The 17,066-nt window shown below is 43.5% G+C and overlaps 1 protein-coding gene across 15 annotated transcripts in view; it reads right to left on the bottom strand.

Moving 5' to 3' along the window:
• Positions 1-17,066, bottom strand: part of PTK2 (protein tyrosine kinase 2) — an 858,662-nt gene that overhangs the window by 394,477 nt on the left and 447,119 nt on the right. For all 15 annotated transcript variants that reach the window (XM_078686693.1, XM_078686689.1, XM_078686690.1 and 12 more), the window contains one exon: positions 13,665-13,727. In XM_078686693.1, the coding sequence (XP_078542819.1) occupies positions 13,665-13,727 (63 nt within the window). The remainder of the gene's footprint in view (positions 1-13,664; positions 13,728-17,066) is intronic.

Below are 17,066 nucleotides of genomic sequence, written 5' to 3'. Positions count from 1 at the left end.
AGCATTATAATCCTCGCAGTTAATGCTAACTTTGGTTTGGCTCTATCAAAACATGTCGTGTATGGTGTCAAACACTTTGGAATACTACCCCCCCCCCGCCAATTCTGGCGGCGGGGGTAGCATTCCACCCTTCTAGAGGGAAAAGACATGTATGCTACTGCTTTACCCGGTTAAAGTTAAACAGATCCTCAGCATCACAAAATGGTTGCTGCTGCCACAGACACGAGTCTGACCTCCTGTTGCTGGGGGAAACCTCCAGCAAGGGCAGCCTGGACAATAGGTTTCCTGTCCAGGGAGGTGCCAGTACCTTCCCAGACAGGTGTTTTGTGTATTGGGGCAGGGAGGGCTGCATTCAGTGAATGCATCTAGACACTGCCTGGGGCACACCAGGTGCTCCATGCATAGCCCAGTTCAAACCAGTTGCTGGGGCACTCTAGCCCCAGCTCTGGCGCGAAACTGGACAAAGGGAAAGGGATGTAACCACCCCCTTCTCAGGTCCACCCATAGGAGGGACCTAGTCGGGTAATCCAACCCCCATCCTTAGTATAAGTATAGGAGCTGTGTCCCCAGGACTTCAGATTATCCTGGAACGAACCTTTGATCCAGAACTCTTGGACCTTCGACATCCTATTCTGACTAGAAGACGGAAGACATCTCCCTTGTGGTCAAGGAGTGATCACCCTGTTCAAACAGGCACCAACAGCAACTTTGCCTGTCTGCAGTTTCAAGGCTCCCGCCGGAACAGGAAAGACTCTGCGACTCAAGAACTGGACTTCCATACTTCTCTGACCCCGACCCACATCCACAGCAAAGCTGAGACCCATGGGGGAAACGAGAGACGTGGGACCGGACGTCTTGGACATCCTGCATTTTGCTACCTGCACTCTTTTTCAGAAGCCTCAGTAAGTTGTGCATTGGGGTATGAGAAGCCCCAGGCCTGAGCATCATTTGACCCATGCCCAGGCCCACACACTCCGCGAGTGTCCAGTGGGCCCCGCCTTTACATTTGTGCTCGACGCGTCTTCCCGGTTCCTTGCCCGTTGGCTAGTGAGCCCCCTGAAGACACCATCTTGAATCTAACTTGCGATCCTGGTTGCCCCAGGCTTGCCACTGCTGGTCTGCAACAGAGCCAATCTCGACATCCTGGGTGGGTTGCGGTTGCCAAGGTTTGTTGGGTCCAATCCGGATACCGACGCAGCAGTCATCTACATCCATCGTGGGACAGCTCGAATCCAGGTCCTGGTCATCGTCGGTGCCTCCTGGACCTCGTGGCTGAAGAGACAAACTCACCTTCTTCATCTTAAAGCACTCGACATCGCCTGGCTCCTTCCTGGTCACTGGCAAGTGACCCAGACTCTGTCCCCTCTGCTTTCAGGTTCTTCACATCTCCGATCCACCCTTGGATCCACCCGGACACTTTTCCTCTGGTCGCCTGCAGCACTTCTTTGCAGCTCTCCATAGAAAACGACGACGAAACCCGACCTCAAAAGACACCTATGCACCCGGCTTACGTGGGTGAGGTAACACAAGTACTCTGGTAGTCTCGAGGGTATTGGCCCTCCTAGTGTCTAAGTCTAAAAGGGTTCCATCCTAGTCCATCCGGAAGTGTCCTTAAACTGTAACTTTTGCGAACTCCATAGAAAGTCAATGGGAGCATGCACCTCTGTTTAGACACTGCACACGACTCCCGTGTGTTTCCTACTTGTTAACCTTTGGTTGCTTAGTGTAGCCCCAGCGATTCTACAGGCCCTAGGCCTGCTTTCTAACTCTCACGTGGTACTTATACCACTTTCCTAGTATATGGTTAGTTAGGCCCCTAGGGCATAACGTATACTGTGCAACTTATTGTGTATTAACTGTGTGACTTGTATTGCATTTTTACCTCTGACCTCATAAAGAGTGCAGAGGGGTTGTGTTTAGATTAAATACATATATATATATATATATATATATATATATATATATATATATATTTGATATATACATTGTGTGGTGTCCTTTCATTTGGTATTCAAGGGATTATATATGGTAAAACAACTTGCTTAACTCGCCTACTGAAGTCTTAGCCTGAAGACTGCTAGTTCATGCTACCACTAGGATAGCTTTCTACAAGGTTGACTTTACAACTACCATCAATAAGGGTCGAGTGGACTGGTACAAGGTGCCCACTAGAAATAGTGGACATCATATGCCAGGCTAACTTCTCACAGATGTATCAAGCTATCATAAAAAAATATGCACCATTGTAAGTCTTCTATTGTGGAGTAGTGATTGACTTAAAGGCTAGTGACATTTGCAAAATGGAATTGCTCTTTGTTATATTCTAAATTAATGTTTTGATATGTATTTTTCATTTACATTCTATGTTATGTAAACTTAACTAGATACTTGCTCACAGCTGTCACTGTATTTATGATGTCATTGCATCTGGTCAATTATGGAATGTTATGTTTCAATGCCTTGGAGTTAACTGACCTGGAGAAGGGAGAGAGCCAGTAGATGATGAGCTGTGTAGTGAATTTCTACAATAAAACCTTTATTGAACATATCCAAAATTTTCCTGAGATCACTACACTCTTGGTAGCTGGGATGGGCGGAAATTGATAAAGAGTGTGCTGAGGTGGAGACGATGCTACATACACAGATAGAAACTCTGCCAGACTTTACTAGGGCTGTGGAGTAGGCCGGTTCATCACTAAGTGACATCTTGCGATGACAGAACAATAAAAGCAACCAGTAAGGTTTAACCTTCAGGTAACTGCTGTTGCCTGCAAGGTACTTGAACAATAAGACTCTGCAAATTTGAAGATTACAAAACGTTAAACTTCTGACTTTTTTTTGGTCAAAAATATTTTTATTGAAGTATACAAGAGTAAACAGTGCGGTGACAATCATGGCTAACGCCAAGAATCCCTCGCAGGGGGAGTAAAACATCTGACTTTTTAACATATCTATGGACCGTACATGAAATAACACAATGGGTGAGAAGAAATAACCCCTTGCATAATGTTTGCATGAGAAACATTCAAAGTTGTAGACAAGCATTCAGGATATTTTCAGTCTCTTTTGGAAAATTATGTTCTCGGCCAGTGCCCTGAATTCTATACCTTATTATAAACGTTGAAAACAACAGCTGATTATGTTTTATATTCAAATGTATATTTTATAAATAAATTCATAAAACACGAAAAACAGTGTGAACACTACATCAATTTAATGAACAACGTGATACATCTGGTTCTAACAGAGTGACCCGCCGAGTTAGTATAGTTAACATTTAAATCACGCGAAGCGAATACCATCTGCACCGGCTGACTACTGCGAGTGGAGCAGTTGGTTTGCCGTAGGAAGCCCATTAACAGAACTCAAGGAGGTTTCTAGTCATCAAATGGAAGACACGTCCTCTAACAATGTTCACATTACGTCATGAGAGGACATTTTTGCCAGCTTGCCACTAGATCCCAAGTATTGATGGCACCTTTCTTTGTGCCATAGTGTCACATATACAAGTCCAAAGGGCTTTCAAGCAGCTACAACTATTTTCTGAAACACAACTGCACTCCTGCATCACATGGAGATAGAGCTTCAAAAGAAGCGCTCGGGCTATTAAAAAAAGCCCACTAATATTATACAAATTCACTTGAGTCTTGAAAAAGCTCTTGGTGTCTAAGAGGGTGTCCTGAACCATCCACGCTGCCATGCCGTCTAGACATGCCCCTTCAGATGTCAAGGGTCGTCATACCACAGCAAAACTCCTAGCTCCACCCTTATGCTGCCTCCTTGATGCATAGCTGACTCCAGCACCCAGTCCAGATTAGGACTAAGACAGCAATTTGCTGAGCAGAGTATACAGTGTGGTCAGAGGGGCCAGAAGAAATCACAAAAGTCCCTTGCCAGGACTTGAGGCTCTTTTAGCTACGACTTTCATGTGGCAGCACTTTATCTAAAGCAACCATTCCAAACTACCCTCTCCACTGCACATGTTAAACCAACCTATGAAAAAAGAGAAACACTACCAAATGCATAGACACTGGAACATCTCTAGATCCAGGAGCACCTAAAACGAGGATTTCTAGGTACCAGAACTTTTCAATGCGTATTATAGGGCTACAAAACATTTATATTATTTCTCGTTATAAGCTTGGATCTGTATGTGCTACAAATGTACAGTTTCGGTAGGACAGAGTGTTTCAAGTTGTTCTGTTATTGTGTATTGCTACTTGCACATGCTCCTCCCCTAACTCCTGACCAGTGTGGTTCCTCTACAACACAGCTTTCCAAACTTTTCATGTTGGGGACACACCTTTTAGACAATCTTCATTTTGCGACACAGTAGTGAAAAAATAGTGGGCAAATGGTGCATTTTCAAGGAAATGTGAGAAAGCAGGAAGGTAAAGAAAGCAATTGTGAATCTGTACTATCAAAGACGGTGCCACTCTACCTTCTCTAGATAGCATAGCATGCACCCTACTATGCTTCATTAGCATTGCTTACCACTACCAGGCAGCGCTGTACTTTCACAACAGTGCTGCACTTACACTGTCTTCACAATTATTTTTATGGGTGGTTTATAAAGCTTGTCATGTATTCTGAGGGTTTTGTTAGCTTTCTAGAAAGGTCCCGGTTCTTTTAAAAAAAAGGTGGTGGTGTTAGTTTTTTTTCATGCAAGCAGCAACACAATTCTTTGATGAGTTACATCTTCAATTTCTTTCTGTTTAGCTGACAGGTTGATTGAGATCTCAAAGTCAGGTACAAGTTGATACGCATGGCGACCTTCCTTCGTGCCTCTTTCTTTCGAACCTAAAATCGGGTAAAACTTTGCTGGTTCTCACTTACTACCCATTTCCTATACAAGGACTTGTGTGGCTGTAGGCACAGCCCAGTGCTGTGAAATAAAAAGAAGGCTTGCATGACGTCAATTATTAAAGCAAACGCAACACCGCCTAAATACCTTTCTCAGTGTTTGTTTTCTTCTATACCGCCAGATCGAACATCAAAATGTTTCCAGTATTCTATAATTGATTTCTGTACCCCCAGGTTTCCTTCAGTACAGCAAAGAAGGAAGCTTCTGGCAGTCCTTGCATGAACGAGCATAAGTTTGCTCAACAGACGACTCATTAATCTTTTCTGCAACTATTCACAAGGACCAATGCACCTCGCAGGGTCTATTTACCAAGGTAATTCATCCAGTGGTTAAAAGCAACACGTGCTAATTCAAAACCGTTCTCCGATATCAACACTGTAATTTGCAGAGGTGCAGGTACATAAAACATGAACACTGCCTGTGCAACGGACCAACAAAGTTAGAAAAGGGAATTTATAGGTTCAAGTTTGTATATGATTTTCACAGGGTTTTTATAGATGATTTGTATAGTCTGTGAAATGGCATAAGTCGTGAGGTGCTTGACTGAACGATGCAAGATAATGGAGTGACCTGCTCCCTAAGATTCCAGCTGTGGCTCTGTACTTCCCTCCAATGTGATGTTAGTAAGTTTGGTTTTTCCCCTCACAGTGCTTCAGTTAGAAGCACCGTAAATCGCGTGTGCACTTGACCTGTCACTGCTTCTTTGCTTAAGTGGTTACCGTTCATGTTCCCGAGATCTGTATATAACCTACGAGGGGGCCAGATAAAATTGGGGGCGCAAAGGAGAGAAAAGGGCAAGTTATAGAAAAGGACTGGAAGTTTAAAGGAAATAAGGTGTGCGAGAAAATAAACACCGCGGTGCTATAGAGAATTGCAAACCTTTACACAGAAAGAATACATTTACTCTTACAGATTTAATAACCACCTACACGCTCCTAATGTATCGATACTGAGTCTGTCTTTGCAGAATTCAAATCCGTGACTCTGCAGCTGGCATGCAAACCATCGCGCACTAATGGACAGAATGCTGACAAATGCTCCGTCTTTTACAACGCAAACACAAGAGCTTTGTTCCTCAAACCCCAGTGCAGAAAACAACAAACTATTATGAGCGCACAACAGAAAACGAAGTTACAGGCCGACAAACTTACCGAGTGCCTGGGATGGCAGATTCTAACGCTTCTCCTTCCTTGGCGTACTGCGTCACTGAATGCAAACGTCCACAAGAGCATTTGCCATAATCTGCCCACAGAAGTCATTGCGCGACACACCCACACATGGGAGGCGACACAGTACCGTGTCGCGCCACACAGTTTGGAAAGCTCTGCTCTACAACATACATACATACATACAGTGGTGGCTGCCAGCAGGAACAAGTGGTGAGGCAGTGCGGGGGACAATATAAAACAAATTGAAAAGAAAACGTACCACCTGCCTCGCCGCCTCAGTGCTCTTCTGCTCATTATCACAGGTTCCCAGACTCTCCTGGGCCAATCCAGACAATGCTCTCATGCTGGTAATACTAATACCAGCATGAAAACAGCGCTGGGATTGGACGGAGAGGGCTGGTTTTACACTCCCAGAGGTACTGGGAGCCTGTATCTTGAGCACAGAGCCTGTGCCTCATGTATCTCTATCCAACAGCTTGGAGATATCTAAGTCCGCATGAAGGTTTGGCTGTCCTAAGACAGCCGGCCAAACCATCATGCGCACTTGCAGTACCCTGTGCCCACTACTCTTCCTGCTGCTGCGGTCAGAGGATGGGCTCGCCTTCAAGACTCGGCTGCGGCTCCACCACATAAAATGAAATGATAATAAAACCGCTTTATCATCATTTTATTTTACATGCTATTATCTGCTAAATGAGGCAGTGGGGCGACGCTCCTCCACCATACCAGAGGAGCTCAGCTGCCTACATAGTAAAGTGTCACAGTCGTGTCTATTAGGATCCTACACATCATAGAATAATGCCTCGCCTGGCCCTAAGCGAGCCGATGACACAAAGAATACAATTTAGTTTTGCTGCTTTCTTTGGAAGAAAGATGCAGTGAGAATTTCACAGTGAAGAAAGACTTTTTTTTAAAGGTACTGACCATTATGCCTTTTCAAACCACTGGTCAAAGGAAAGAAACAGTAAACATTTACCCAAAATATCTGATAAACCTTGGCAATGTTTTCACATTTCTGTACAATCTATACGAACGTTGAGGAAATCTCAGGATACACCAGAGAAGATGCTGATCCAATTCAATCAAAATAGATAATTTTGTTTTATGACGGCGTTCCCCAGTTGTGTAGACATACCAGAGTCATCCCCTCTGGAGGATCGTCTGTTGGATGGACAGCTGCACACCAAGGCGATCTCCCTCACTTATAGGAAACTTAGTAATAATGTGCCTGATTCCTTCGGGAAGCTTAAAGAGAAATGGGAAGGGGACCTAGGGACAATTGAGGAAGAGGATTGGAGGCAGGCGTTAATGTCTTCCAGAGAGGCTGCCATCACACTTCGATTCCGCCTTATTCAACTCCGTATTTTACACCGCTCATATTTGATTGGGGTCACTCTTGCGATGATTGGGTCTAGGCCGGTTGATCTCTGTCTGAGGGGCTGCCGGCAGTCCGCTACCTTTTACCATATGATGTGGGAGTGCCCGATGGTGCAGAGCCGGTGGGACAAAATCACGACACATATGCATCCCGCACTGGGAAAGCCACTTAATTTGACGCCACGATTGGGCCTGCTCAATATATGGCAGGCAACTCATACGGAGACAGAGCAACCGTTTGTAACATTAGGTTTCACACTATTTAAGAGGGAGATCGCTAGGGGATGGGGCGGAGTACGGCCTCCTGTAGTGGCGGTTTGGCAAAGGGAGTTGGATACGTGCATGATAGCTGAGAAAGAAGTGTTTGTTGCGAGTGGGTGCCCTAAGAAGTGGGACAGGAAATGGTCCAAATGGAATTTGTGTAGGGGGGAGATTTGCATATCGCCTGTAGTGGAATTGGAATTGCGAAGGCATAGGGATGGGGAGCAACATGTGTAAGATGTATGTTTAATTGAACTTGGTCCTCAATGTGACGCTAAATGTAACTTGCATTGTGAACTGTATGAGCAACAGTGAAATTGTCTGTCATTCTTTCCAATAAAATATATATTTTTTAAAATAGATTATTTTGGTCAATGACCGTAAAAAACACTGAGGAACAAGGTCTCAACATAAAAGTTACCACAATATTGCCAATGCAATTTACAAAATGTGCCATCATTAATTTTACACAATGAAACAAGAAATTAAAGATTAAAATATGCCTTGTCCTAGACAGGCTTGCACTATATACCCATCTGAAAATAAAATGATATTGCCTTGAGCTTTTAAAACTGGCTGCTAAATCTATTCTCCAACGTCAACTATTACTAAGAGATTCTTTAATAAATCGGGATAACCCCGAAACAAATTAAAAAAAAGTATTAACAGATTTCGAAAAGCAGGTTTTCAGTTTCGGTGATCAACTGATCTAGAAGATTCATATTTTTCGATTCAGTGCAAGCAAGAATTAAATTATCTACACATTGCAGGCTCTGTATTCGTTATTGGCTACACGAGGAATCTGGTTTACAGAAATATATAAGGAGTCAACCACGCGCCGCCCTCTGCAGAAAGGCCCTTGGTGGGTGCAAATATCAAGGTCTCTGCTCACAAACACCTCTCACTGGCTGCCTGTGGTCTGATGGGTTGGCCTCTGCCCCCCTTGTTGTCCTAGCGCACACTTGTTCACCACATTCAATCATAGGTACAAGAAGAGAGCCTTTAGAGTATTAGTATGCTGGGATAAGCAAACAGGGCTCAACGCTTGGCTGCAGTGATTTAGGCCCTCGGTAAGTGCGAGCAGCGCTGCTAGGCCGAGGTGGCATCTGCTGCTATGTGCCCTTGGCCACAGACTTCTTCCTCTATCTCTCTGACGCTTCTGCATGCTTTCACTATAGAAAACATATGTGTAATTGCCAATCTTTCCAAAATCTGGATATTATAAATTAAAAAAAACACTTGAATTTTCTGAAGAAAATTCCGAATCACTGTCTTGGAAAAAGCATACCTGTTACCTAGCAAGCCCTTACTTATTAACCACGTCGCTGCTTGAGATATTCCTCTCCTGTGCTGGGCCATAATAGAACTGGGTGTGGTCATGACGAGCTCAGCTCGTCATGAGCACACGAGCACCGTGCCTCATGACGAGCTGAGCTCGTCATGAGCACCGAAGGGGTTAAAAGTAAAATTACAAGCTCCTAAAATGTAGCAATAGTTAGTGCACAAAAGAACCTGCTTCAGCCTACAGCTGTGATGCACACGCCGCAGGTGATGATCACACACACCATGACTGGTTTGGAATGTTACTAACACCATCAAGGACTATGACTGTGCTGAAAGGTTTGAAAATCAAGGTACAAATAATGCAATTAAGATATACAGAACATGACAACTATTAATTGTGATAGGGAACCACTGCTTGTTTCCTTCAAGAACCGTCCAACACAAGGTTAGACCAGAGTGAGAATCGGATGTGTTATTGGGAATAGCCTGTAACCAACCTTGTCATGTTGGTGATTCAAAAAACTCGCACTATGGGCCACATCGTTCAAACCTAGTTTGCATTTGCAAACGGTGAGAATCTCTAAATTTGACAGTTTGCAAATGCAAAATAGCCTTTCACGATACATGAAAGGCTTTGGCAGTGCATTTTAGGTAGACACATTTTTATTTTTTTTGCAATTACCTAAAATTGAGACTGTAAATGGGGAATCGCATTTTGCGATTCTCTGAGCACATGCACCAAGCATTTCCTAAATGCAATCTGTGCATTTAGGAAATGCTATTACCACTGACTCCTAGTCGATTGTAACCATGTGAGATTTTTTTTAAATGCACAAAAAATGAATTTTTCAAATGGTCATGTAGAACCCCATGCCCTTAGGGCATGTGTGCGCTTTACATGTGCAGTTTTCTTTGGGTGGGGAGGGGGTGGAAGGATTCTTCGGGGGGGGGGGGGCTTAGGCCCCCGGGCACCCTTGCTTTTGCATTACTTTAAATTAAGATTACCAATTGAGTAATAGCAAATTAGGTAATGAAAACCATTCGCACCTATGGGCGTTTACGCCCATAGGAACGAATGAATTATTATTACCTAATTGTGATCAGGACTCTTTAGGAATCACTATAAGGTAATCGCTATTTTTTACATACCATTTTGCATTCCTTAAATTGCGGATTAATTAATTAATTTTACACAATGAAACAAGAAATAAAAGATTAAGATATGCCTTGTCCTAGACAAGCTTGCACTATACACCCAACTGAAAATAACATTATATTGCCTTGAGCTTTTAAAACTGGCAGCTAAATCTATTCTCCAATGGCAACTATTACTAAGAGATGCTCTAATAAATCGGGATAACCCAGAAACAAATTTAAAAAAAGTATTATTAAAAGATTTTGAAAAGCAGGTTTTCAGTTTCGGTGATCAACTGATGTTGAAGATTCATATTTTTCGATTCAGTGCAAGCAAGAATTAAATTATCTACACATTGCACGCGCTGTATTCAAATTTAAATTTGACAGTTTGCAAATGCAAAATAGCCTTTCACGATACATGAAAGGCTTTGGCAGTGCATTTTAGGTAGACACATTTTTTTTTTAAATTACCTAAAATTGTGACTGATAATGGGGAATCGCAATTTGCTATTCTCTAAGCACATGTACCAAGCATTTCCTAAATGCAATCTTTGCATTTGGGAAATGCTATTACCACTTACTCCAAGTCGATGGTAACCATGTGAGATTTTTTAAAATGCACAAAAAAATGCATTTTTCAAATTGTCATGTAGAACCCCATGCCCTTAGTGCATGTGTGCGCTTTACATGTGCACTTTTTTTTGGGAGGGAGGGGGGCACCCTTGATTTTGCATGACTTAAATTGCGATTACGGATTAAGTAATCACAAATTAGGTAATGCAAAACCATTCGCACCTATGGGCGTTTAGGCCCATAGGAACGACTTAATTAGTATTACCTAATTGTGATTACGACTCTTTAGGAATCACTATTAGGTAATAGCTATTTTTACATACCATTTTGCATTCCTTAAATTGCAAATACCTTCAATTAGCTATTTAGGGAATGCAAAATGGATTTTTGATGCATGTTGCTACATGTCTCCGATTCATCACTCTGTGCCCTAGCAGCGAAACTGAACTAATTACACAAACTGCCCAGATGCTGTGGGCAGTTTAAGATGGTGTCTAGGTACTGGAAAGAACGACAATGATAGTGGGGAATTTTGAAGTCAGATGTATAAGAAATGAAGCAAGTCTCGCTGGCCGTATCTCACGATCAGATGTTGGGTGTGAGTGATGTGCAGTCTGTGGTGGTCAGAAGCAGGTGCTACTGAAGCAGATGATTTCTCAGCTCCTGGAGGGAGGGCTGGTTAAATGTGTTTGATGAGTGGGGTGGTCAGTGCAGGAGCTGCTGACACGCGTCCCTTGTTAGCTGCAGGAGTGCAGGCTACAGGGGTACACAGCCGTAAGAAGTACATACTTCAGATAGTGGTCATCTGCTGCAGACACCTGCTTCAGGATGTGTGGGCTGTGAAGTGGGCAGGCAGAGGCAGAAGCTGTTCCTGTACATGGAGTTTACTGCAGGTGCTGCTGGCCATAACAGCATCCAAGTATATGATGTGCTTGACTGTGCATGTCGGTCAGATTCAGGAATTGGTAGTCTGTCAGGCTAATAGCTGCCCTGGCTCTAAAAGGTATTTAAAAACAAAAGCTACTGCTTCTGCAAGCTTCATTCAGTTGCAGAAGAGCTTGGTACAGATTAGCTCAGTTGTGGGATCTTTAGATTGCGTGGGTTGCTTGAAGGCAGCAGTTATTACAGTCGAGTTCTGATGTCACCATGCCTGCTGCCAGCAGCAGGGGTGAAAAGGGCAGGTCAGGTCATGGAACAGTTTAACCCAATGAAAATGAAATGTTGCTTTTCTTTCCGCTGCACTACTTTCTATTTTTCTAGGTTACAGTGAAACAGAAAGAACATGTTTATTTGTTGCACTCCTTAATTATAGAAAAGTTAGACTCTCCATTCATGTTCCTACACATTCCGACCTACTGCAGCTCTTTTAAAAATGTGTCTTGTATTGAACTGTTTCTAAAATCTTTTTGTAACAAATATCTAACAGGTTTTTGATGCGTTTACTTTTGCACTAGAGGTTCTATTTTTAGGTTTACAAATATGCTTCTCTCTTTCATATGAAAAGGCTATGTATGCACCAAGGTTTTAAATGGTTTGTGGGGAAGGTGTGACCGTGGCCATGTATTATATGGGCTAACGTACTCCCTGCTATACATGAGGATACTGCAAGTCACCTGGGAGTACGCTTAGTTTCTCTATATGGTTTTGAAACTCCTAAGTGACTTGCAATAACCTTATGAAATACGTCAGGGGGTACTTTATACCTTACATAATAAACAGTGCATGTTCTGTACATCTGGCTGTAAAGGAGAACCTTGACAATATTGAATACCAATACAGAAAGCACATTTCTAAGCACTCCGCAGAGGAACTTAATGAAACCTTTAAGAAAAGATAGAATTTGGATCAAAATGATCAAATGGGAATTCGCTGGCAGTCTCACAATTTATCAAATGAGAAAAAGAAGCCAAATGTCTGATAAGCACAAGTACAAAGGGAGGACACAACAGGTAAAAAATATTGTCATCTATGGTTTCCGGAGGCATAACCAACCACGAGCCAGAAGGCCTTGTTAGTTGGCATACGACACAGAACCCTAAGATGGATATAGAGGACAATATTAGCTATTTTATCTCTGGTGCATTTTTTCTATTGCATTATTTTGGAGCATTTGAGTGGGCCACATAAGGTATGCAAAACTAGAGACAGGCAAAGCTATATTGAATAATTAAATCTCTTTACCATCATTTTCAACAACACGAAACTGCTGGCCTACATCTTTGAAGACTGTAGCATCATCTTTTCACATGTATGTGGATCACAACCAAACTAAAAGCACTCCAAAGTCAACAACAAGCAGCAATCTGATGGAAGCAATTCTGCCTTGAATGCACCAGAAAATGGCTCTGCTGCAATGGGTCAAATACAGAGATCCTGCTCATATGCTCAGGTAACCAAATGAACTGCCCATTTGACTTGGAGCATGCACTGGTTTCTCTTTCCAAGCCTTTATAAAACATATGCATCCAGGGGCAAAGTTCCAATTAAGACGTGCACTTTAATTCTCATGTTAACTGAGGCACTATAATGCCAGCGCTGGTTATGACCCATTAGAATTACTACAGCATCCTCAATAAATGTCTGCCTTTCAAGTGTATCTCCAAGGTCCCACACATCCAGAACAAGATGAGAAGCTTCAGTGGTTTAAAATGCCAAGACCACATTTTGCTCTCTGTTAGCTGCTAATGCACAGTGCATTTAGTGCATCATGTGCTGAGGTAGACACCACGTGCGGAAGGTGACACTGTAGCCAAAAGTGCAATTAGGTCTGTGTCTGGAAGTAGAAGGTAATGAAGTTGGCGAAATTAATGGAAGAAGTATGCATTAAAGTAGCATTATCAGCTGAAGAGGCATCACATGCTGGAGTGCAAACCATGAGATGAAGTGGCCACTATGTGCCGAAAGCGGCCCACTGTCAAATTATGCTTTAGAAGGGACCCTTTGAATTAAAATATTCTGGAAGATTAAGTATTTGTACCGTAACATAAGATAATACTTACTCTAATACTTCATAATTCGACTTCTTTTCAAGTGCATTGCCTCTCATTTCCCAATAGGACCGCCTAAAAAGAGAGATCATTATAGTTAGTTATAATCACTTTGGAAAAACATCAAACTAGAAATGAACAATCCTACTAAGCATTTTTAGGGGTATGTATTAATGTTTCACTTTTAGTATGTTGGTATATATATATATATATATATATATATATATATATATATATATATATATATGTCATTTCAATTGCCTCAGCTTTTCAGGGTGCACTCCACAGTGCGTTACCTCGAAGGTCATTTAAATCTCTCGCCTTCATCCGGGTAAGTACGTTCGCCTGACGCGTTTCTGTGGTCCAATTACCACTTCATCAGAGGCGTTCTCCTGCATTCAATTGAACCGCGCTGCTTTGACGCATGCTCATTTCTTAATTACCATTTGTGGGACTGTCATGATTTTTAGTTGAGCCACACTGCATGCTGGACTTGGTAGTTCTTTGCGCTGCATTGTTCGTTCATTTGAAGCAGAAATTGGAGAAAGTGTTTTTTCCTTTAGTAGGATCCGATTTGTGAAAGCGAGTTTATCTGATATAAACGCGCTGTGCTGACAGACTGGAGAAGTTCCTCTGCCTTGGCCGCTCGGTGTGTGAGCCGGTGCATCCTGCACGGGAAGGCCCCCGTGTCAAAATTTTGTCATTTCAATTGCCTCAGCTTTTCAGGGTGCACTCCACAGTGCGTTACCTCGAAGGTCATTTAAATCTCTCGCCTTCATCCGGGTAAGTACGTTCGCCTGACGCGTTTCTGTGGTCCAATTACCACTTCATCAGAGGCGTTCTCCTGCATTCAATTGAACCGCGCTGCTTTGACGCATGCTCATTTCTTAATTACCATTTGTGGGACTGTCATGATTTTTAGTTGAGCCACACTGCATGCTGGACTTGGTAGTTCTTTGCGCTGCATTGTTCGTTCATTTGAAGCAGAAATTGGAGAAAGTGTTTTTTCCTTTAGTAGGATCCGATTTGTGAAAGCGAGTTTATCTGATATAAACGCGCTGTGCTGACAGACTGGAGAAGTTCCTCTGCCTTGGCCGCTCGGTGTGTGAGCCGGTGCATCCTGCACGGGAAGGCCCCCGTGTCAAAATTTTGTCATTTCAATTGCCTCAGCTTTTCAGGGTGCACTCCACAGTGCGTTACCTCGAAGGTCATTTAAATCTCTCGCCTTCATCCGGGTAAGTACGTTCGCCTGACGCGTTTCTGTGGTCCAATTACCACTTCATCAGAGGCGTTCTCCTGCATTCAATTGAACCGCGCTGCTTTGACGCATGCTCATTTCTTAATTACCATTTGTGGGACTGTCATGATTTTTAGTTGAGCCACACTGCATGCTGGACTTGGTAGTTCTTTGCGCTGCATTGTTCGTTCATTTGAAGCAGAAATTGGAGAAAGTGTTTTTTCCTTTAGTAGGATCCGATTTGTGAAAGCGAGTTTATCTGATATAAACGCGCTGTGCTGACAGACTGGAGAAGTTCCTCTGCCTTGGCCGCTCGGTGTGTGAGCCGGTGCATCCTGCACGGGAAGGCCCCCGTGTCAAAATTTTGTCATTTCAATTGCCTCAGCTTTTCAGGGTGCACTCCACTGCATGCAGTGTGGCTCAACTAAAAATCATGACAGTCCCACAAATGGTAATTAAGAAATGAGCATGCGTCAAAGCAGCGCGGTTCAATTGAATGCAGGAGAACGCCTCTGATGAAGTGGTAATTGGACCACAGAAACGCGTCAGGCGAACGTACTTACCCGGATGAAGGCGAGAGATTTAAATGACCTTCGAGGTAACGCACTGTGGAGTGCACCCTGAAAAGCTGAGGCAATTGAAATGACAAAATTTTGACACGGGGGCCTTCCCGTGCAGGATGCACCGGCTCACACACCGAGCGGCCAAGGCAGAGGAACTTCTCCAGTCTGTCAGCACAGCGCGTTTATATCAGATAAACTCGCTTTCACAAATCGGATCCTACTAAAGGAAAAAACACTTTCTCCAATTTCTGCTTCAAATGAACGAACAATGCAGCGCAAAGAACTACCAAGTCCAGCATGCAGTGTGGCTCAACTAAAAATCATGACAGTCCCACAAATGGTAATTAAGAAATGAGCATGCGTCAAAGCAGCGCGGTTCAATTGAATGCAGGAGAACGCCTCTGATGAAGTGGTAATTGGACCACAGAAACGCGTCAGGCGAACGTACTTACCCGGATGAAGGCGAGAGATTTAAATGACCTTCGAGGTAACGCACTGTGGAGTGCACCCTGAAAAGCTGAGGCAATTGAAATGACAAAATTTTGACACGGGGGCCTTCCCGTGCAGGATGCACCGGCTCACACACCGAGCGGCCAAGGCAGAGGAACTTCTCCAGTCTGTCAGCACAGCGCGTTTATATCAGATAAACTCGCTTTCACAAATCGGATCCTACTAAAGGAAAAAACACTTTCTCCAATTTCTGCTTCAAATGAACGAACAATGCAGCGCAAAGAACTACCAAGTCCAGCATGCAGTGTGGCTCAACTAAAAATCATGACAGTCCCACAAATGGTAATTAAGAAATGAGCATGCGTCAAAGCAGCGCGGTTCAATTGAATGCAGGAGAACGCCTCTGATGAAGTGGTAATTGGACCACAGAAACGCGTCAGGCGAACGTACTTACCCGGATGAAGGCGAGAGATTTAAATGACCTTCGAGGTAACGCACTGTGGAGTGCACCCTGAAAAGCTGAGGCAATTGAAATGACAAAATTTTGACACGGGGGCCTTCCCGTGCAGGATGCACCGGCTCACACACCGAGCGGCCAAGGCAGAGGAACTTCTCCAGTCTGTCAGCACAGCGCGTTTATATCAGATAAACTCGCTTTCACAAATCGGATCCTACTAAAGGAAAAAACACTTTCTCCAATTTCTGCTTCAAATGAACGAACAATGCAGCGCAAAGAACTACCAAGTCCAGCATGCAGTGTGGCTCAACTAAAAATCATGACAGTCCCACAAATGGTAATTAAGAAATGAGCATGCGTCAAAGCAGCGCGGTTCAATTGAATGCAGGAGAACGCCTCTGATGAAGTGGTAATTGGACCACAGAAACGCGTCAGGCGAACGTACTTACCCGGATGAAGGCGAGAGATTTAAATGACCTTCGAGGTAACGCACTGTGGAGTGCACCCTGAAAAGCTGAGGCAATTGAAATGACAAAATTTTGACACGGGGGCCTTCCCGTGCAGGATGCACCGGCTCACACACCGAGCGGCCAAGGCAGAGGAACTTCTCCAGTCTGTCAGCACAGCGCGTTTATATCAGATAAACTCGCTTTCACAAATCGGATCCTACTAAAGGAAAAAACACTTTCTCCAATTTCTGCTTCAAA

Source organism: Lissotriton helveticus, chromosome 4_1, assembly GCF_964261635.1.
Source record: "Lissotriton helveticus chromosome 4_1, aLisHel1.1, whole genome shotgun sequence".
Lineage (NCBI taxonomy): Eukaryota > Metazoa > Chordata > Amphibia > Caudata > Salamandridae > Lissotriton > Lissotriton helveticus.
The sequence above is the reverse complement of the archived record's forward strand: the minus strand, read 5'-3'. Positions and strand labels throughout refer to the sequence as shown.